The sequence below is a fragment of the Miniopterus schreibersii genome (genome assembly GCF_964146895.1).
Source record: "Miniopterus schreibersii genome assembly, chromosome: 11".
Classification (NCBI taxonomy): domain Eukaryota; kingdom Metazoa; phylum Chordata; class Mammalia; order Chiroptera; family Miniopteridae; genus Miniopterus; species Miniopterus schreibersii.
Window position 1 is genome coordinate 51282523 of NC_138111.1, and position 23954 is coordinate 51306476.

Here is a 23954-nt window from a genome sequence, read left to right on the forward strand (position 1 = left end):
GCATATCTTCTTTCTTATAAGTATACATTGCATTTTTTTTCAAATGGAGGAATTATGTAAGTTCCTTAGGGGAAAAAACAAAGTATGTAAAAATGTATGTATTTTAAAGTGGAAGTTATACCAATCTTTCAAAAGAGGAAAAGTCATATTGTATTCATTTTAAGTAGTGTGTTAATAAAACCTGAGTTTTTAAAATGGAGTACAATTAATTTTCTTAGTTTTTACCTGGGTAAAAGTGGACATTTTATTAATTTAATTATTTTAAACTCTACTCTGCAGCAGTTTCTATCAAGCAATATGGAGATCATGGCCCATTGACAACTGAAATCTAAGTACGGACTTTTACCAGAGGCACATTCAGTAAAGAGAGGATTACAATCACAGCAGGGCTGGAAAATTATGTTGGCTCTACTTTTGGTGAACTCCTTATGGGATTACCTCACTCTCTTCTGTAAATTTTTATCTCTTGTTACATATTATTATACCATGAATTTTAATTATTTAATTTGTCAAGTTGACAAAACTTGTTTTTTATTAAAATACTACGTAAGAAGCGGACCTGGCACTACTTACTTTCTAAAATCAATACATGGGACAATATCAAAACTAGTTCTGAAAATGAAATTTTAGAATTATTTTTTCAGTCAACCAAATAAAGTCAATTCTCAATGACTCACATCAATGCACAAACAGAAGTTAAAACTTTAAACCAAATTCCTTCTTTAGTATTAATTCCAACAATCTTCCCCCTTCTAAATTTGAGTGCTGCTAAAAACGGTAAATAGACTAATTCAAAATTTTTCTTCTAGTCTTCCCCTCTGACAGGGCAATAAACGAATAGTAAAATGGCTTAAAGTTAGCAATCCAAGAAAGAGCTGAAAGGAGAAGAATCTATAATGTGAAAATCCAATAGCCAAAAAAATCTTCCCTAAAATTGATTTCATATTTCAGGTCCTAAAATCTAAGTGTAAAATCATCCCCCCTTCAAGAAAAATATTATAAATTTTTTAAAACATTTCACAGCACTTAGAAATTCTAATAATTAGCATATGCTATCATCCCAAATTAATTTAAACTTGCATTTACATAAGAAAGAAAAGGGGGAGGGGAGGGAAAGAGGGATGGTATAGCCAAAACAACTAAATTTTTAACATATATTTTCTATAAAGCTAGTTAAAAACAAACACTACAGCTCATGTAATTTTTAAGTGTAAGTGTAGGGTTGGAAATAATTAAAATGTTACCTTTGCCAAGTAATTCCCAATGTATCCTCACTGGTACTGGGGTATAAATGCCTGCCGTTTTGATTCATGGTCCAGTCACAAATCCTCAGCTGTCAATTGAAACCTAGCAGTCAGATATGGATCGAGCAGTACTGCAGTTTTTAGTATTTAAATGAACACATGCAAACTAGTACTGTACATGGCATTAACCTTACTTTCCCAAGAGGCAACACAAAGAAAAAAAGAAAAGCAAAAGAAAACCTTACTCTGCAAAGCAAAATTCCTAGACTGTTTTTTAGAAAAAGCTATTGCAATATGCTTCTCTATTAATTAAAGCATACAAGAGAAACAAGTGCTTAGAACATAACAATTAGCCATTATTAGAGTACAAATTGAGCTGCAATAAAAGCAAACGTTAATGTTCAATAGAGAGATATATTTTAGAAAGAAAATAAAAAAGCTCTTTTTAAAAAAATGCAACACACCAAATAATCTGCACTGAGTAAAGGAATAAATTGAAGCATGCAATTTGCAAAACATAAAAGACATGCAGTTTAGAGGAGAAAAGGCCCCACCTTTTCGACACTGTCCCTGGCCTGTGTTTAGAAGCATCAAGATACTCAGTTTTAGATGTTCACTGATTTTGCTTTATTCAAAGTGGCATTGTTTAGGAAGAGATGATAAGAATTTCTACTTTTATTGTCAATTCGAGGTATTGACCTTTACAATACTTGACCACATCTGAATGGAGCGAGGAATGCACTGAATACAAGCTGAAACAAATTCTCCCCAGATCTCCGAATCGCCAGCTCTGCCCTTCCGAGACTGTTGGAGTAACCCTATCCAGCTCGGTTTGGTTAACAGCTGCCCTACAGTGCTAGCAGATTTATTAAAAAGATATATTGCTTATTTTTATGCTTAAGAAAGTAAACTTATCTGGCTTGGGGGGAGCACACTAGAAAATCGTGGTTTTTAATCCTTAGATAGCTATGCTGTAAATTAACTGCATCTTGCATTGAAAAGATGACTTACAGCAACCCACTAAACCGTGCTTGCTGTTTTTCAGGGAGAATTCCTAAAAGGTGATGACTGGAGCCAAAGTGCCTTTAAACTTAGGATAAGTTATTTTAATCCTTTCTGATAGTGTTATGGCTAAAGAAACTGGCTATTAAGAATCTTTACTTCTTTTGTTATACTCGAGTTTCTACACATATTAAGTAAAAGTGATTTGGATTTTTAGAATAATCATTTTTACTCATCTTTTGACAGATCTGAGGCTCCAAAATACCACTTAAAATTTCTAAAACATGTGTTTTAATTATATTAATATTTCAGGTAAAAGTAATTTGGAAATGTAAAGAACTGAAAAAAAATTCTTAATGTAGATAAAGAGATAAATAGGTAGACAGATAAACAGATAGTTATGTAGTTTCTGCTCAGGATATGTCATAAAAAGGCCACAAGTCAGTAACAAGGGCAAATTAGAATAAAAATATTCTTAAAATTGATCATAATATTGCATAAAGGAGAAAATGCATACTTGATTAGTTTTAAGTCAAACAGAAGACAAACTATAATATGGCAAGATTTTTTAAAAGTTCTCAAATTGGATCATCTAATCACAAATGCAATGTGATGGGGCAATCTGAAATTGTATTTCTGCAGTAACAGTAAACCAGTTGTCTATTTCAAAATACACATTTTTAAAAAGCAGTACTATGAAAATAATCTAAAAACTGTTCAAGAAACTTTGACTTTGTATAAAGATTACCACTGATTGATTCTGCTCCAGTCAATGAAAGTTCTAGTTTGGAGTCAATTAAATATTCTCAATAAGGTATATTTAGGCATAGCCCAGGATAATTCTGCTAAGTATTAACTTCAGGTTAGTGTCTGTGGGTTCTCAGATTAGACTGAAGTAGTTTTCAGAAGATACTTTCTCAAAGCTAAGTGAACCTAAATACCACTCACTGATTGGCTTATAGTCCCATAGACAACTGCAGGCATGATATGACTCCTTGGAAGGTTGCATATATAAACTGTTAGTATTTTGTTGCTCATGTTCCTAATTTTTTCTTTATTTTTTTACCATCCTCAAAAATGTCAATTGGGCTACCTTTGGCCACATGTGGCACACTTAAAATCAACGTATTTTTTGGACTTTTCTTTCCAAAGAGTAGTCTCAAAAGGGTTAAGCCTGACTACAGCTATTTATTTTCATCCATACTTCAGATACATGCAACAGGAGTATTTTATCCCAAATAAAAAATATACTAAAGTATATACAAAATGATCACAACATATTTAATAACAATTTAAATGCCAAAGAAATTGGCAGGATATTAATTTGCACTGAATTAATTTCCTTTCAGTAACTAAAAATGTAAAATATAATTTAAATTTATTTAGCTATTCAGATTGTGGGCAAGCATTGTCAATATTTTCAAAAATTTCAGAGGAGGCATGTCTATACATGCTTATGTGTTAAAACTCTCTTAAATCAGGTTACTTCAGCAGGAGCCTAAGCTGTGTTTTTTTTTAATGTATTAACTACTAATTAATTTTGTATTAAAGCATCTTTGAATTATTGAACCTCCTGATAAAGGAAAAATTTAAAGGTGATTGTATGGGTAGGGGAAACAAATAATTAAAATAGAAACCACCTCTTCAATGAAGATTTCTATGACACTAATTCCTAATAAAATCAATTCCTAAGAATCTTGTTTGACCAAGATAGTCCTGACTCAGCAAATTTTGAACAAATTCTAGGTGACGAAAGATTAGTACTGTGTTAATAGGTGTGTTTAATCATCTTTTTGTGGCATGTTAAATAATCTTTGTATTAGTATAATTCAGTATTCCTAACAAAAAAGAATTTTACATTAGGCTTTAAATAATTCTAAAATAATAGGTAAAAATGTTATTTGAGATGAGTGTGGTGATTCCTCAGTTTCTATCTGTGAGAGTCGGTGTTATATAAGAGCTAAATTGTTTCTTAATTAAATTTTAAAACTTTAATTTTGAGTGGTATATAAGGTGGAATAACACTCATAATTTTTTCAAGTATTTTCCCTCAAAAAGTAAGAAATTACTTTTTTCACCCCAATAGTAATAAAACTTAAAAACATCAGATGCAGATTAGTTTAAAAATTTAGTCTGTTAAAGTTTTGTGTTTGTACGTGTAGGGGGGTAATTCTTATTTTTGTAACAATATAGACTCTTTGACAGACCTCATCATACATCTATCCCTCCAGAAATGCTCACTCATATAAATAGTTTAATTCTTTAATTTGTACATACCTACTAATATGAAATTAGACTGTTTAAAAAATTAAGGTAAATTTTGTATTAAAACAATTTATGCCCAGAATTCCAAAAGCAAACCAAAGGTAAAATAAGGAAGTAAGATTCTCCTCTGAAAGAGCTATGAGTAAAGGGGTAAGTAAGGTTGAAATAGTCCAAACAACTAAGAAGTGAAGGTAAAGGTTTCACTGTGTATGTTCTTAGGATGGAGTTCCATAGCCTCTGGAATGAGAACCTTGCTCCTCTCTACTTAAATGAGATTGTTTCAGAAAAACAAGAATGGGTACCATGTGGTTTCCCTTAAAAAACTGCATAAGGGAAACACCTAAGATTTGGATCATTACCCTTTCCTACACTATAATCAGATATGCAGGTAGGTTATAGCCATAAAGAATGAATATTGCTTGTGATTTCAGAATAATAATTGTTTTATTCAAATGAGGGCCCTCTATTTTTATGAACTGAGGCTTTTGTTAAATGCTTAGCAATTAGCTGTGGGAACAAAAGAAAGAAGGTAAGCAAAATCTCCTAGTTTGCTAGACTCAGCTAACAGTCTGATGCACAAGCAGTCCCTCTTGATGACAACAGCTCTGAGTTGAACTAATAGACCATTAAACTGTGAACAGCGTAATCAACACAGGCAAATTTACCTTTTCACTTTTTTTTTTAAAGTTTACAGTGACCTCAAGGGAATATCTTGAAAGGTCTGTTTTATGTTCTCTTAGTTTTCTTCATTTCTCCATAGAGCCTCAAAGAAACAGATTTTCTTGGGGGTGTAGGGAAGGTGGTTTAAAAGATTAATACTCCAATATTCATATATTCATACCTTCCTCTTAACTCTTAGATTAGCATAATTTTTTTTATTACTGTTATTAATTTCCTGCTACAGAGCAAAAAAAAAAAAAAAAGCCTCTGAATGTAGCCTTACCTAACAAGCAAAATGGTCAGAATGAAATTATGCTATATGTTGGACATATAACACATTTAAAAAAAAAAAGATATTCAAGATCATCCTGGTACCTTAAAGTTACTTCTATTTTTATTGAATTTATTGGGGTGACATTGGTTAATAAAATTATTAAAGTTACTTCTAATGTCAATTTCTGAAACCCATGCTTCTTGATGTTTAAGTTAATGAGCATGGTAGAATGAAGTTAAATGGGAATGTATAGTCCATGAACTAAATAACCATTACTGACCCTAAATCTTAAGTATTAGAAAGTGAAAGGTTTTCTTTAGATGGAAGCTATTTTAACTTGCAAAGTTTAAGATTTCAAGGGAACTTAAAGATTGAGTAGTTCAATTTCATTTTCATTTTCAAAATAAGGATACAAGACAGGACTGTTTAAGGACTTGTCTAAGGTTAGACATTTCTTGTTCGCGTAAACACTAAAACCAACCTCCTGACTCCTAATCCCTGGTTCTCACCCAGGACACCAGTTTGCCTGTCACTGTTCTTTTCCTACCATATCCTTCATGTGCAGCCCAATAATATTTAAAGCTACAATGTCTAGAATTATATAACCTTCTGAATTTCCTCTACTTCCCTGATTCAACTTAGATCTTTTAAAGCTAGGATTTTCAGAAAAGAAAATCACTTTTCCCTTGTGTAAGGTTTCAGTAAATATATATTTAAGGTTTCAGTAAAAAAAATATTCAGTAACTATTTTTACATTAGAATAGTTTATCTGGATGTTAGCCTTTGATAACCAGTAAAGTTATTGAATAAATGAATGAATGAATGATAAAAGACAGACCACAGGAGGTTTTTTTAAAATTTAAGAAATAGCCAAAATGCTAAACATTTGCATAGCCGTTATTTTGACTGAAACTTCCTTTAAATGTGTTTCCTTTCCAACCAGCATATGTGAAAAGTGACCTCTTATCCATTTACATACCTACCCAGAAGTCATATGATAGGGTTTTGCGTCAAGCTGTCAATTATGATAACAGACACAATAAGAACAGCCCAAGTGTTGATAGCCTGCTTCCTGACTTTATTGAAAAGTTTGTTGATAGTCCACTTGTGTTCTTTTAATTGCTTGCCTCTAATAAAGAAAACTACCTTTCAGTGGTTTTAATGTACCTAACTTTGGCTTTGCCATTTCATTTGCCAGGACAAATATTATATAGAAGTTTCAATTAATATATTAATTTTTTTTTTTAAATCCTATAGAAGCAACTTCTTTAAAGAACCATTTGGTATAACAGAAATTTTCAGTGTAATAAAAAGTACTTTCAAATTCTAGTTTCAAAATTATATCAAGAAAAGTGTTCAAAATCTTTTGATATAAAGTAACCCAGTAATTGACATTGGAATAATAGTATTATATAGTCATGCAAGAGATATAACATGCTGAATGAAGCTCAAGCACCACTAAAATCCATGCAATTATGATCAGGAATGCAAGGACCTGAGCTGCTCAGGACATTCATTCATTAGCCTAATAATAAGTAGTAACTATAATCAGGAGCTTATGACTTTGAGATTATGAAAATAAGCCTGGTGTCTATAAAACTAGAGCTTACTTGATTTTGTTGTCTCACTTAGGGAAGGCAAAAGTGACCTCCCATCGGTGCCGTCTAAAATCTCAACTCTGTATCAAAGGTCAACATGCACTTCAACAGCTAGTTCAAATAGTCATCTTTTACTTCTAAATAAGAAGCTCCTTAGCCACAAACTTTTATATACAACTTGCAATAAGGTTTTTATATATGTCATATTGACACATAATAGTAAAGATTTGTATTTTTACTATGGCCTTACACTCAAATATAATGTTGATAATCAAGTTAACTAGACCCTCTTATATTACCAAACTTTCTCTGATAGCAAAGAAAGAAGGCCTGCAATTTAGCAAATTCATTATGAGGTTGACCAGATCAGGAATTGGTGCTAATTCAAGTCAGTTGTCTCATACTCGCCATTTAGGCTAAAATTGTTAGACTGGGTTATAATTTCTGTATTTTCTAAGCAACACCCATCACTCTGTTCTATAGTTCCACTTTACTCAGAAACAGAACTTGGGAAATGGAGTTCCCTCACTGTCTATCACAATGAATGTGCACAGTGTGTGCATGAATTATAGGAGGAAAGGAAACTGCATTCTACTAGACTTCTATGAAGCTAAGTCAGAGAGGAGGCCTTGACACTCCTAAAAAAGTTCCAAATCATAAAAAGACATTTCTTAGCAGAAACTAAAGAGTTCAGTTTGCTAAAGCAGGACCCATGAGTTCTTCAAGCCACCACACCATCTTCCAATAGAAAAGATAAAGAAGAATGAAGCTCCAATTGAAGTCCTGATTTTAATTTTCCGCATGCCAATAAGGAATGCATGAACTAAGCCAATCACCCCGAAGACAGTCTAGTTTCAGACCTTGGACAATGATTGTGTTAAGAGATAAAGGAAAATTTTAAAGTCCTGATCAGTTGACAAGAGCTGATTATTATGACTAATTAGAATTGTTTTTAATGTCAAATTAACAACTCATTTCCATGAATCTTTTTTTATAGTATTCTTCATGATTATGTGATTTTATTTTTTAGATTCAAATGAGACATCATATTTACAGTGATAGGTGAAATTCCTGTGTCAGAAGAAAAACTAGTATTTCAAGGCCGTTAGCAACCAGTATTAATCTGTAAAAACCATTATCAAAAGGAGCACAGAGATGTATAATTCCTAATAACAACTGCATGTGTGACAAGTTAATGGGTATAAAAGCATATACTTTTAGTATTCAGATTTGCAAACATGAATGTATTACTCTTACAAGTGAAATGCAGGGTTAATTGTAATATATTCCATCTCAATTTAAGAATGCCAATATTCAATGACTATACTGAAAGCTCTGCTTTAATGTCATTTTGTGGAAAGATTTTTATGATAGTCAAAATTATTCAGCAATTTAAAATTTATTGTTAGCTCTAATTTATGTAGGTTATATATTAAAGCTCTTCTCTAAGAAAAAATAGAACTCAACAATGCACATCAATACTTTTCATAACCTAAAAGGATAAATCTTTATAAAGCAGCCGCCAATGAACTGAAGAATGTACCTGGTGACAATATTCATTCTTACGAGGTCATGTATATTAAAGGCTATGGGGAATGTTTAAAAGGGCCCTCTCAGACTAAAACCATTGCCTTTCTAATTTTGAATTTCTCCTAGCTAATATAAAATGATTGATTACCTTTATTTCATGTACCCCTTGATTTTCCTTTTCATTCATCACTGAGTACTTTAAACCAAATGCATTTAGAACCTGCTGCTAGAAGAGTGGTCTCTTTTAAATCTTTGTAAAGTAATGAAAGGACACAGTAAATCAATCTCATTTCTGCTGTAGAAGAGAATAACCTTTACTCTAACTGAAGTCATTTAGACTATTTCTGTCCCTCTTGTTCCAGGACAGTAAACATAAAACTTCATCTCTATGATTCTTTTAAAATTTGAAAGGATAAAAGTAATAAGCTTTTTAACTAGAGACTTTGTTTAGTAATATACATGTATAGTATGAGAGACATATACATTCATTTTCGTCATGCCTCAAAACTGTAGCTCATTATGAATTTGGCATATTGGGTTTCTTCAATTCAAAAAGGAGCACTAACTCTTTCATTAAATTGAGGACAACTTATCTGACTGCATGGTATTTAAAATTGACCATTCCAGTTTTAGCTATGAAGCTTATATAGTTTTTTCTTCCAAAGATCAACACATATATACTATAAATGTCAACCACAGTTGATCAAAAAATCATATTTATATAGTAAGGTGTCTTACTTGACACTTACATAACAAGTTGGTGGTCTTGATGAAACAAGTTCTGGAACTCATATATATATTCAATTAAAATGTGCTCAGAACCCTGTCTACATTAAGACTCATGTTTTCATGATGCTTGCTAAGTATTCTTGATTTATCCTTGTACATGTGAAAGGAGACATAACTTGTATATAATGATTTTTTTGTCATAATTACATGAAACTCTAATGTTAGTAATCATAGTGTTAAAAGAATTAAAGCTTCCATAGGGTAGGGCATGGAGAGGGGAAGATTGTTTCTAAATACATGGATTTGTTTATAATATTCTAAACGTATTTGGGGTAAAAGGTTTAAACAATGGAGGCACCTTTCTATGAATTAAAAATTAACTGGAAATTAGAGATGTGTCATAAAGAATGCAAATCCCATGACAAAAATATTTCTGAAAATATGTGGAATGATTTTTAAAAGAACAAGTTTCTAAACCTATAAATCCTGCATATGTTTTTTAAAAAATACAATGAACATATACATTTGTCAAACAGAACCATATTATAGTAATTATAACACATTTCGTATTACAGCAATTTTAGAGGTGAAAAAAAGCAGCATTCCAGAGAATTATGTTAAAAAGCCAATGGCTGGCAAAACCGCTAATTATTACTTGGTATTTTCCTAACTGTGTACAGATGTTTTCAGTTAGACCTCACTCTTTTGTTTTGTTTTGTTTTGCTTTCTTTAAACCTGGCAAAACGTCAAGTATCTTAAATAAGCTATCGTCTTTATGATTTTCTCTGAACTCTGCATGGGGCGACCTTTCATATATGCAGTCTGGCACCTCAGCCTGCAACTGGGCAGGACTCGGGAATGCCCCAGAAGCACAGTGAAGACAGGCACAGCGAGCGTAAGCTGAGGGGGCAGGTTTAGAACAAAAGCAGCTCACTGAGTACCTGTGCAGGCCTACTACCTATGTAAAAACTCACACGTATGCACATACAACTAGTATTATCATTGGAGAGCAGGTCAGCTAATACCAGCTCTTTCTTACTCATCATAGCCTATTTTTCCCTAAGTAATATTTTGCACACTGCTAATTTCAAACTGCTCTGCTATCAAAACTTGAGCATAGCAAACATATGCATCATAAAACATATTTATATTCTGAAGTGGTTAGAATTATTTCTGTTATCCTGTAACTGGAATCGTGGGATTTCTGTGTGGGTATGGTCCATGCTTTTGACTGTGGCTAATTTGTTTATAAGCCACCATTAATCCTGGCTGTATATTTTCACAGTCTGGGTAAACACTTCATTTGCATTAAATTTACAGCATTAATGAGATGTGAAATTTAAAATGCTACTTGAAACATAAATGATGTAAGAAACCAGAACCAAAAAAAAGTGTTTTATCACATCTGAAATCAGTAAACCAATTTAAACCTATTAAAATAGGAATGATGTGTCGCCTGAGATTTTAGCTTCATAACTCATCTTCTTGGATGAAAGTAACAAAATGGGGAGTAAAACATCTGGAAAATTTGAAAGAACTCAAAAACACAAATAGTGTACTGCTTCTACTCTAATTGGCTTTTAAATCAGTTTTTAAATTTTGTCTTTGAAAACTATAGGCTGGTACCTTCTCAACAGCCAGTAAGACTGAGAAAAGTACCGTTTGGTTGAAATACTGTGATTCCTAAATGTCGTCGATATTTGCTACAGGAATGAAAAAGGTCTTGAGCCAATTTGAGAAACCCTGTTCAGAGAGGCAAGAAACAAAGGATAAATGAGAAAATAATTTGGAAAATGAAATGATCAGTTTCTTTCTCAGAAGCCCCGTGAGCCCGTTCTGAGTCCAGATCTGAGAGAGCACGGAGGAAGCACCAATGCGAAAGCGTGGCTACACCGTCACACCTGGGTGAAACTTGCCCACCTGTTGCTGATGTAGGAAGGATGGGTCTCTTGGGCTTAGTCCCACATATCGATTGGCTTGAGATGTGCCTGAGGCTGTGTAGGCTGATTAAGGAAGAACAAAAACAAAGATAAAAATTGTGAACTATCAGAATGAACACCCTCTCCATGTCAACGAAACCCAGAGAAGTGGGACTAGCAACCAAAAAAAAAAAAGTGTCTCTATTTCTCTTCTCTTTTGTCTGAGTGAACACTGAGTGATATAAAAGAAATGGTAGTTGACCTCAAAGCCACTACTTTATCCCCCGCCCCGAAAATCTATCCGGTAAATCATATCCATCCTTTGGTGAGGGCATCTCACACTTACGTGCTCCAGTTAGTCTTGCAGGAGTCCCAAGGACTAGCTAAATAAAAGGGATCTTTTCCTAGATGGACCTTTTCACTAGATATTAATTGTCTAATAATGGAATAATCAATGGTGACCCCTGATGCTAAATGTAAGAGCAGACTGAAAGTCTGTCAGGAATGAGTGAGGTTTTAATGATTGGATGTAAGCAGATGCGCTTGATGATATAGGATGAGAAACGTCTTGCTTAAAAGTCTCGCTAAAAAGAAAATCTAATATTCCTAACATAGAGAAGCCTATTTTTTATTATATCATATAGAATGAATTAGCTCAGTATTTTATTTTATGGGAAAATTACCTTAAGTTGGAGAGAAATGTTTTTTAAAATTTTTCTTTCTTTCCCACAAGCACAAAAAGTCTATTTCTTGTGACTGGAGGTGATGGCATCTTGTCAAAATATATGGCCACCAGGTAGTAAATACATATGGTGGATACTCCTTAAATTATACGGCCTCACCTTGCACTAAGTACTCTTTGTACATGTACTTTTTGGTATAGAGTGAATTTTCCCCCTTCCCAAAAAAGAAAAAAATCTCCCTATTCCTAAATATTTTTGTTTCTTTCACAAGGAAAGAACTAATATATCTTCAGCAGTCCCACTGCTTCAAGTCATATTAAACAGAACTAAATGTTCACCATTTATGTTACATTTATAGGTGTGAAAAAACTAAAACGTTTGGTTTAAAACTATCAGATCAATGAGGAATCCAGACATCAATTTTAAAAAGGTTTTTTAAAAACCAATATATTTCATTCTGCCATGTTCATTAGGTCTGCAGAATCTGATTTATCGAGGCATTTTTAGGTGAACTTTTTTAAATAGTGAAGATGCTCACAATTCACCCTTTAATTATTCCTGGAAAAGGGCCCACACGAGGGCAGCCATATGAGCCAGTGGCCCCCAGTCAGAATCCAGGTCTCCGGAATTCAATGCACAGTTGGACAGCCATGCCTCACCATTACAGAGCTGGCACCAAGTCTGTGCTTGCAGCCATGAAACGGAGGCTTCTGTGGCTTCTGTGTTATCTTTAATTGTACTGACTTATCAATTCAAAGACCAATTTCTCATGGTCAGTGGTGCCTGGGAAGCTGGAGCTACAAGTGTGTTTCTAGGAAAGAAAAATAACACGGTATATTTTAATGCAGGAGTGGAAAATGGACTGATGCAGCCATCTTTCGAATATTTTGTAATGTTATTAGTCAAATCCAATTTCTTTTTGATCAATCTGTATGTGAGTATAAGAAGAATTAATTAACAAACAGGCTGACTGTACTCCCATAAGTGAGCTGTAATAACTTGGGTCTGTAATTCCCTTGAATCTCATCTATTAATATCATTATATGAATAGGTACCAGAAGTTTCTGGAACTTGGTTTTGATCATTTATCCTGTGATAGTCTTTGAACTACTTTTACAAAAGTATTTGTTTTCCATTTCCATTTATTTAAATTGCTGGCTTGTTTGTTCAAAGATGCTAAGACATCCACTCTTAAACTCTGGATGTATCATTCTAGTGATTGTAACGTACATATCTAACCTTCAGAACTAAAGAATTTTTAGCCTTCATTGTTTGGGTCTCATCCATCTAGACATTCAGGAAAGTGTTCACTAGTGTAAGATTCTTTACCAACAAATCAATTACTAAGTATTTAATGATTATTTATGGGAATTAAAAGCCTACATGGAATTATTAGGTTCTGGGGCCTCATGAATTTTGAGAAAGAAATGCTGAATTCATTGTATACTGAAAGCATTGTCCAATTTTCTTATAGGTTCCTTCCTGGGTTCCTTCCATTTTTTTAAAAAAAAGATCATTTTTCCAATAGCAGAGGAAGAGTGAGCCTGTGGTGTCTCCAATTGGCTCTGCAATCTCACATAGAAATTTCCAGAGCATGGGGATTTCCTTGCTCTAGGTAAGATCATGGAAGCTCTGAATTTAAGATATAGCACCTATAATTGACGAGGAGCTTGCTAATTCCTCCTGACAGGAACTTCAACCATTCCACTCTACCCATCTGTGTACACCAGCTTCAGTTCTAGGAAGCTGGTAGTTTGAATAAAGCCAATTGAAAAACTGGGCTGTAATTCCCTGTGTACTTATGAGTATTCTATGCAAAGCAGCAAAGGAATCATTCGAATTATTGGTCTGTGCTATGTAAGTTCACTGGCTAACTCTCTGACATTTAAAATGTTAAGGCCACGCTAAAAAGCATAGTACCTGATGTACTATATGATAGATAAAAAAATAAAAATAAATTTTTTTTAAGTTGAAGACAAAGAAAGTGCAGGTAGCTTACATGTGCCTAATACTACTAAGCTTTGAGGTACTTTCTGCACACAACACTGTGTGATTGTTTCTCACAATGACATAACCTACAGTAATATAAACATGCAATTATCTTACAGAGGCACTGATTCAGTCTGCCTTGTGAATGGGCTTGATTCCTATAGGAATGCCCCAGTGAGCAACAATTATCTAATCTGTCTTTGGGTGATATAAAACCCTTGTACTCTGCATTATGTTATCCAGTGCATTTTCAATGTAGACCTTGAACAAGCAGGCATGACATTATTTTTGTTATAGCTATTTACTCAAACAATTAGGCTTCTCCCTTTTCAAATCTGATGCACTGACTCAAATTTGATAAGAGAGAGCATGTGATTACCAGGCCAGGAACATGCCTGCTGGTTCCACGTAAATGAGAAATCTCCATCTGGTTGGGTAGCTGGAAAAGTTGCTGTGTTTTCCACCTTGGACCAGATATCCAATGGTGCCTTTGATGGACATTTCTCATTTCCTACAGAAATACTTACTGGTTGCTGTAGGTGAAGCTGCCTCACCTTCAGTGGATGTAGTGATGGGTTTAGTATCTGTCATGGTCAGGGTCACAGGTCGCACTGCACTGGGATGGGGAGAGGGTGCCAAGACAGGAGTGAAATGGCCAGGCACTTTCCCTACTACTTGACCACTGCTGTTAGGCTACAAAACAAAAACAGAACGCCGGGTGAAACAATCCAAAAGGCAGTCACGTTGTCCAACAACTCCACTTGGCACACCCAGCCGAGTGGACCCAGCACACTGAGTAATCGCCATGCACGCCCTCTCAAGCCTGCATCCAAGAGGTTGATCAATGGTTAGTAGTAATACGAAGCAGCAGCATTTGAAAGTCTTCACCTTCAGAGCACTTCATATAGGTTAACTGTCTTTACAGCACCCCCAAGAGCCAAGCAGAACTAATCTTCATGTAGTAGTCCAGAAAGCTCAAGTTGAGACTTAAATGCTGGTCCTTACTGACGTAACGTGAATTAGAACCAGTGCTTCTGCTCTGCCCCTCATCTTCTACACTGAGTCAGTTATGGCTTTCAGAACACAGCTTTCACCTGAATGATAATATCAGTGATACAAGGAAAACAAGAATATCTAGGCTATCAAACACATCAAACTGAGTAATTTCTATCAATTATGGTCAAGGCCCATTCTTCTGCACACAGAACCTCTAGCTCTTGCTCACACACAGCTACACTCAGACATACACATCAGCAATTTAAATTCTAGGATCTCCACTCAACTTTGGATGATTTAGTAATACAAGCAGAACGATATTTAGAGCATTTAAAACTTCAGATCCATACAATGATATAAAATGCTGAACTAGGTCTGACCTTATACCTACAAATAAAAGATTTCCATAGGAAATTAAAATGTGCTGAAGTCAAGCGGAGGGCAATCAAATGCACTCTGTTATTTGAGTTCCTCTTCCATTGTTGGGTATGAAGAGTTACACAGAGTGTTTATTGTTGACATTTGTGGGAATTAACTGAGAAAATCCCCTGGGCAATGACAGAAAAGATATTATTATCTGAGCTTTAGCCCCAGGTACAAAAATAGTGTCTGTGGTAGGAGACAAAATCCTAAAGGTACACTGTTTGAAGAAACACTTGAATGAATTTTTCTAGACAGAGAATGCTATTTTTAATTAACGCTCATGTTGGAATTCTCCACTGCATGGTGTACATAACAATTTGCTATGAGGGCATTTTCTACAAATATTTAGTCTTAATAATCTGCACTGCTAAAAGCAAAGAAAGCAATGAAGCAGAATATTTATCTAAATACCTGCACGTAATTTACAAGTAGACATTTTAGAGAAAAAGAGGAACAGCTAATAACACTTAAATACTGTAACTCAGAGACACAAACTAGGGCTTCGATTGAGCTCCCCAGAGGCCATATTATTTATTCTATAAAGAAAATGGACTTCTTAAATATCCTGACTATTCCATCACAAGTAATTTTAAGCATTTAACTTTATGTCAGGAAAATTGACCAGAGTTTCCCCCTACAGAAGCCTATGAGAGTTATATATTTAAACTAATTTTATTTAAAATATTCCATTAAATAGCATGACTGTCTCACCCTAATTGGTGCAGCAGCAATGTAATTAATCTCCAAACTGCTGTGGGGAGGACAAGGCACCTCAGTGGCTTGACTTAACAATCAAAATCAGTGCCGTGCTGGACGACACTGGGAAGAAAACCCTGGCTACAGGTGAACAAGTACTCTTTTTCTTTTTCAATTTTTAAACCTAAAAAGGTTAATATCAAGAATCCATTTCGAAATGCAAATTAATTGGTTTTGAGGTGGAGTCAAACATCAAAGCAGATATAATGTTCCTTCAAAAAAAAATCTGCAGTGCACTACAAAGTCCCATTTTTCCTTTCAAGGGGAAAAAAGTTTGTTTCTAAAGTAGACCATCAACTTCTAGTAATCTGAACACTGCAAAAGACTGCTTTATATATCTCACTCAAGAGAGAACAGACTCGCTCTATCGTTGCTGGTACAGTCAGTGGTAAAAAGCATTTCTGTATACTGTGTCCACCAAAGCAGTTAAGCAGTACCTACCTGAGAGCATGGGACAGAAGAATGACAATAATGTCAAGAAAAGGCTGTGACAGAATATATCACCTTACCCATTCTGCAAGCTTTGTCTACTGAAGCTGAATCAACATGAACCACAGATGATTCATTTAAAAATAATAATAAAAGCAGCAGAGAAATCGAATTCCCAAGCCAACACAGTCAACCTCTCTGAAACTTAGATTCAGAAGAAAGAGAGGGTTATTTCTTTTCAGTTTTCTACTAGTTCAGACGAAGCTAGACTATAAAGCTTCTCTTTTAACGCTGCCAATAGATGAACTTTCATACTGTAGATATGAAAAGACATCTCATCTGAAGATAAACTTGAACAGCATTAGGAAAGGATTATCCTACTTAGTCCATTGCTCCTGTTGTACAAAATCCTAAGAGGGGATTTTTCTGTTAATTGAGATGAGAGTAAGATACTTCTCTTAGAAGCTGGATCTTTACCTTGGAAATATGAAGAAAAACTGAGAACAATATAGTCAGATTATCACCTAATATCCCCTCTTAACTTATAAAGAAATTGAAATATACATAAAACAAGCACTGAATAATTAAAGAAATGCGTAACACTAAGGGCCTGATTTTAATTTGCATAATTTTTCCCCTAACAGCGCCTAATTAAGACATCAGTTAAAAAAAAAAAATCCAATGGAACTCTTAAGATTTTCCACACTGAATTAACGTTAAGGACTTTTAATGGATGTCTTAATTAGACTTTGTTATTCATGGAAATTCTATACAAATTAAAATCAGACCTTGTGCACACTGTTCCCAGCTGAGTCTAGCAGAATGCTCTATGGAACTGTGACTTTTGAATCCATGCTCTAACAGTAAATCTTATTTCTAAACTGACAGACTAAGATCCCACTGTTTTACTTAGCAAGTAGTATTACAGTCATTAAAAGAGCCACACCATTTGGACATTCTCTTCTAAACTACAAATAGTTTAACTTCAAATTCAAAATTTGAGGATGGTATACTTAGCTTAGTATTATTAGTCAATGGAGCTAAAAGAACAGGTAACTTTCTAAGTAACCCAAATGGCGTTGGGCATGTTGTTATTCAAAATAAAACATTCAGAAAGACCATTTTGCTTCATTTTAACCATTAAATTAAGTCTAAAGGTTTTTGGTTGTGTTTTTTAAAGATATTTCTTTGTTAAATCTAAATTAATACACACATACTACTTACTGGCATTTTAAGAACTGAACAGCATTAATAACGGAATGTTTATGAAAATCCCTCAGAGCATGAAAAGGTATAATAAGGAGTCTTCGGGGTAAAGCGGCAAAGCCAAACACCAGACCACATGATCAGAATTGCACTGCAGATTTGGGATATTAGGATTATTGACAGACCCAGCTTTGGCACAAGGACTATCTACTCGACTGTGGAAAATCTTCTTATACCAAATCTCTATGAAGCAACCTCTTCACAGAAGAAACCACATGTTTAGGGAGTGAGGAAGGCACATGAGTCACTACACTCAATGAATCCCTAAAACCACTGCACAATGTTTACCAAAAAAAAAAAAAAAGACACTTCTGGTAATGTCACTCATTATTAAACGTAGTCGTGTCTGTGCAAAGAATATTCAAGTAGTCATCAAACACTGAGAATGTTTACATTACCAAAGCTTATTTTAATACCTAATAGTTAGTCTATAAATACAACTGTAAGTTCTTTTGTGTGTGTTTATTTTAGCACATACCTTGCTCCTGCCTGAAATAAGCACTTTGTCCCTGTGTCAAGCCAGGTATTTCAGAGGTGTGAACTCCAGCTCAGAGCTTTTTTGTCAATGGACTTTCTGCATAAACTTTCTCTTCAGTCAATAAAAATCCCAAAACATCAAACCAAAAACATCTTCACAAATGTGCCCCTTTGGGGCAACATACTTCCTACCTGTCATTCAGCCACCTTTAAATAAAAACTTATTGAGTCACCAAGACATTTCCTGAAGATGGATTTCAAAAGCTTGTTGTTCTGTCAGACATCACTGTCTGAGTAAGCTCCATGTCTTAGAGTTAGACCTGTTCCATCTCCCTTAAGCCCTAATCTTATTTTCTCTCTCATTTTTACCTGGCTGGTTTGCGGACTGGATGGGTCATAAGAAGGTACGTAGTTCTTCAGAGTATCCTGAGGATTCAGGTGGGGAGGATATCTGATTGTTGGATGAGAAAAGTAGCTCGATGGGGCTGGAGGAAGAATAGCTTGTGTTGGAAATGGCAACGGTGAGGGTGGAGGTGGAGTTCGAGTTGAGATGACTGCAGAAGATACAAGAGGAGAGAGAGACTCGTTAGCTGTTTTCTTTAATGCTCCATTCTGATCCTAAAGTATGCTGTGAAACTATAAAAACAATAGCTATTCATTTCCCCCCATGATTTAACCAAACTCTCCTAAAACGGCAGTTGATCTTTTACTCTTACTCTCAATGCCAGTACTGCTAAGCACACACAGACACAAACACACAACCCTCACTATAGGGAGTTAACAGTCTTGCTTTCTAGAATTATGAATGACTAAAAAAAGAATTTTCTTTTTCATAAGTTAGGCCAATACTTCATAAAACATTTCTGTAAGCAAAGTTATTCCCCATTAGAACATGTTCTTTGATTAGAAAGTCTTTGTCTCATATAAGTCCAGACCAAGTCACAGCATTAATTAGAGGGCAGAGGATCCACAAATTTCTACCAAAATTCAAAACAGAAGCGTAATCCAATTTTAAATAAATATTTTCGCTATACATCTGAGCTGGTAATTGGCTAAAATGGAGGCCGATAATTAATAAACAATAATGTCCCGAATAATGACCTGATCATTGTATAAATGCTTATGAATATTTTAACATAGAGCCTGGGAACTCTTTCTCCTAATAAAAATGTTTCTTTCATAACAAAAGAGTTACATTCTTAAAATATGTTTCTTCCTACTCCAACTTTTACTACATGTAGCTTTAAAGATATTAAGATAAGACCAAGAATAAAACCCACAGAAATGTGAATTTATACTTTCATATAGACATTAACTTATCTATAAATCACATATTTTATAAAGGGAAATAATATATAAAACATATGCAATGTGGGCAATGTTTAATTGTACTGTAACTTTTCAGCATTAGTATGGCCACAATTTATTGTTTAGTTTCTGAAATATAAGTCTTCAGTTTGAAAAATGGGGAAAGAATATAACTGCATGATCATTATCTCTGTAACGTTAAGGGAAACAATCATATAAGTACAAATTAAGAGTACCAACCAGTATACTGCATGTAGAAGTGAAGATTAAATATCTGTTTTTATTTAATATTTCAACCCAAACCATAGGAAATACCATATGAAAAATGTTTAGTGTTTTACGAGACAATGTAGCAAACAATATGAAAAAATAGATTCTTTCCATGACCTATAAATGAAAATCATCTGGAATAATTTACCTCCAACTTTGTAATTATGTGCAAAAAATAAAAAACTTTTTAAGGGATATGGCTTATCTTCCCCAATAATGTCCAGGGCACTCAGGATCTTCTGACTTGTCGTTACAATGAAGATTCCTGGGCCTAACCACAGACTCTCCAGCTGAGGACTTCTAGGGGTGAGGCTCGGGACAGTGCATCTGAAACAAGCGCCTGGTGTAATCTTTCCTCACACCAAGGTTTGAGCACCTTCCATCAAAGGGATGCACTGCAGAGAACACTTACATAGTTCTTCAAACTCCTTATTAAAATATCGCTTTATTTAAGAAGTCCACACTTTTGAAAGTATAACGTAAGGAAATACAAACACCTAAGTTAGACTGGGCTTCTTTTTTAATTTTTTTTAATTTTTATTTTTTATATATCTTTATTGATTTCAGGGAGAGGAAAGGACAGGGAGAGAGAGAGAAACACCAATGATGAGAGAGTCACTGGAGATCGAGCCCACAACCCGGGAATGTGCCCTGACCAGGAATAGAACCGCGATCCCCTGGATCCTGGGTCGACCTCACCCGCTGAGCCCCACCCAGCCGGGCCAGACTGGGCTTCTTTGCACTGGGTGTCAAAGTGCTTTTAATCTCAGCTCAGCTTAACCATGCTCTTCACTCATATTCGTACACAAACCCTACAAGGTTATTGCTTATGTTTATATTGATTATTACTTATGCTCACTTTGAATCTTTGAAAGGGGATTTAATATTAATTGTTCCTTAATGTACAGATATGAAATATTGGATTCTTTGTCCTGTTTAAATTAAGATATTGGACATACCATCAAGTGTACTAGCACACAGAAAAAAATGTGCACATAAAATAATTGTCAAAGAAAAGTATCTCTTTTATTTTTCCTGATTAATTTTCATTCCCAAATATTGATTTTCATATAGAAAATAATATATACAGAAATAGCCTCTGTATATCTTAATGCCTCTGGAAATACTCTAAACTCAGCAACATACTGAAATGACATCTTTCCTTGGTAAAATATGTGGAATTAAGACCAACCCTGAAGCTATATTTTATATAACCATGTACCTCATATTTTCTAATTTCTTGTGACCATAATCTTTCTAATAAAGACAATTTAAAGATACATAGATAAATGTTATTTAATTGTATGGCTTTGATGATCTTTCCTCACATACTGATAAGAAAAAAATATCTGATCAGATTGTGACCCTCCCTCTTTTGGTTGAGAAAATATGGCCACCACAGCTATAATAAGAACTTCTGCTCCATCCCTGAGGGTTTGGGCTCTGCAAAAAAGAGGGAGGCTTCTCCTCTATGCTTGAAACTCCTCACCACTGTGTGCAACTCCAGGTATTCCGGGATGGTGGTGCTGGGGGAAAGTGCTCAACCTTGGGGAAGAATCCTGTGGAGATGTAGAGCTGAACAGCGGCTTTTCAGGCTTCTTCATAGTAGTCGGAGAAGACATATCTGTGAAGGAAGAGGGAAAAGCCCAAGCTTTATGACTTTCTAAAGCTACAAGGTTCGTATTAACATAACAAGAGATCTGATTTCCAACATTTTACTATTTTTGTGATTTTGGCTCTTTTACAAAATATATATTGAGGGCCAAAGATCCAGCTATGTTGTACCTTTCAAATATGTGTCAGAAACAATCTCCATGGCCTCATTAGAATTATTATCAGAATGATTCCTACTAATAAGTAAATCAAACTTCTCAAAAACTATCATGTTTCCATTGGCCCCTTTGTTCACCTCAAGGTCTTTTTTATTTTAGCATTTTATTCTTAGATTTATACGATTTGGGGGTTTGTCTTTTGACTTGCTGACTACACAGTGGAAAAAATAGAGGAAAACCTGGTGCGAATATGAGAAACAACCTTTGGGTACACTGGTAAGTATATCATTGATTTAACATCTTTTATGGAAAACTCATTACTTGTATAGAAAAAAAATGCATTCCTTAATTCGCTCATTCTGCAAATATTTATTGGGTTCCTCTCTTTGCCAAGTAAAGTAAGGGTGTTAAGGAAAAAAAAGTAATTGCTGCTGGAGGGATACGCAGTGTCAGTGAAGAGAGAAATTATATGGAGAGCATGGTGGTCAACAGTTGAGAGGGAGGAAGTGTGTTGAGAGCAGGGGTGTTGTGTTTGCCTCTACTTCTCCAGCCTCACTACACAGGGGCAGTGATCACCTCAGCCTCCCCAAATGAAAAAAGGCACCCCCAGTGGCACCATGTTTAAAATGTGGATGGGATGACATACTCAGAGAGAGGTAATGTTCCCAGGAAGGGGGCCATAAACATGCAAGTAGTACAAACAGCCTGGAATGAAGTACAAAGGTAAAGGAAGGAGGTGAGCAGATGGCAAGGAGTCATGGGTTTTATGTATAAATGTCTGAATGCTTCCTCCAATGGGGGAAAGCTATTAATGGGCAAACTATGATCACATTTACAGTTTAGAGCAATCTGTCCAGAAACTACATGGAGAATGAATTAGCCAAAATGGAGACAGCAATCATGGAGACCACATAAGAAGATAGATTAATTAATATTTTCATTCATAAATATTTATTGAAGGCCTAATTCATTCCAGACACTGTACAAGTTACTGGGGACATAACAGTGTGTCAGGTTCAGTTTCAACCTCAATAAAGTTTAAAATCTCATGAGGGGATATGACGAGTGAAAAGGAATTATAAAACAGTGTAAAACGTGCCATAAATAGAAGTATTCAGGGATGCATTCATTCAATCATTCACTCATTCCACAAATATTTAATACTGCCCAAAAGTAGGTCACAAAAACTTGAAATTAAGAGTGGAGACAGAGCTATTTTCAACAGGTGTGCCGCAAGAATTTTTAAAACATACAATACCTGACTATTCAGTCAGGGTCACTGAGCTCTTTTCCCTTAGATTGTCAACACAATAATAGCCATCCAGTGTGGATGAGTCAAAACTGTACCTTTTTTTTTTTTGTCAGATCAGCAAAAAATATAATATTATTTGGTATGCTGTAGAATTTTAGTAATTAGTTTATGTGTGCCATGAGATGAAAAAGGTTAAAAATCTCTGCCATAGATAGTTAAACAGAATTAACCCAATTCAATTAATAACTGACATAGAAGGTGATCATCTTAGGTGAGTAAAAGATTGTATCATGCAGTTAGTTGAAATAGGGAATTCAGGAGAAAACTCCAATTGGTAAGAGAGATGGGCCCTGTTTTCAATACCCTGAGCAGTGTTGATTTTTATCAACATTATAAATTTATAGTAAAATATTCTAAAAACCATGTTATAAAATTTATATTTTTATTATCAAAATTTTAAAAACATACACAAGTAGTATAGTAATGGATACTCATGTACTCATCACCCAACTTCAATGATCAACTCATAGCCAATCTTATTTTATCTTTGCCCCATCCATACTTCCTCCCTGTGTATTACTTTGAAGCAATTCCTAGGGATCACATAATTTCACCTATAAATATTTCAGTTTGTATCTCTAAAAAAAGTAAATTTTTATTAAAAGAAAAAACCCCAAAATGTCATCACACATTATATATTATATATATAATTATATATTATATATATAATGTACATTTTTATTTATTAAATTTTTGACATCAAAAAGACTATGTGGTGCTATTAGTATAAGAAACTAATTATCATTGCTTTACCATTTGAAAAATTACCTGAAGTCTGGTAAAGGCACCTAATAAAATTAAGTATGTTTCCAGCACACTGGAAATTAAAGAATGAATATGCTACTGTAAAGACAGTAGGCTCATAGTCAACAAAAAATGATGGGTGTATTTGTAGCCAAAAGCTATAGTTTATGACTAACTGGCTATACTAACCTATAGAACTTTAATGAAAAAGTGAACAATTTTCTTATATCTTTCTCAAAAAGAAAAAACAAACAAACAAAAAAAGAATTTTTTAATGAAACCATAGCAATTAAATGCTGTTACAAAAA

At 34.5% G+C, this 23954-nt stretch overlaps 1 protein-coding gene across 11 annotated transcripts in view; it reads right to left on the reverse strand.

Moving 5' to 3' along the window:
* The window catches only part of NFIB (nuclear factor I B), a 222306-nt gene that overhangs the window by 18596 nt on the left and 179756 nt on the right, over positions 1-23954 (reverse strand). For 2 of the 11 annotated variants that reach the window (XM_081150860.1, XM_081150856.1), the window contains exons 7-11: positions 21308-21442; positions 18610-18794; positions 14421-14586; positions 11223-11305; positions 1245-1333 (exon numbers count right to left, since the gene is read on the reverse strand). In XM_081150860.1, coding sequence (XP_081006986.1) covers positions 1245-1333; positions 11223-11305; positions 14421-14586; positions 18610-18794; positions 21308-21442 — 658 coding nt within the window. The remainder of the gene's footprint in view (positions 1-1244; positions 1334-11222; positions 11306-14420; positions 14587-18609; positions 18795-21307; positions 21443-23954) is intronic. The other 9 variants (XM_081150861.1, XM_081150858.1, XM_081150867.1 and 6 more) reach the window with 7 other exon arrangements.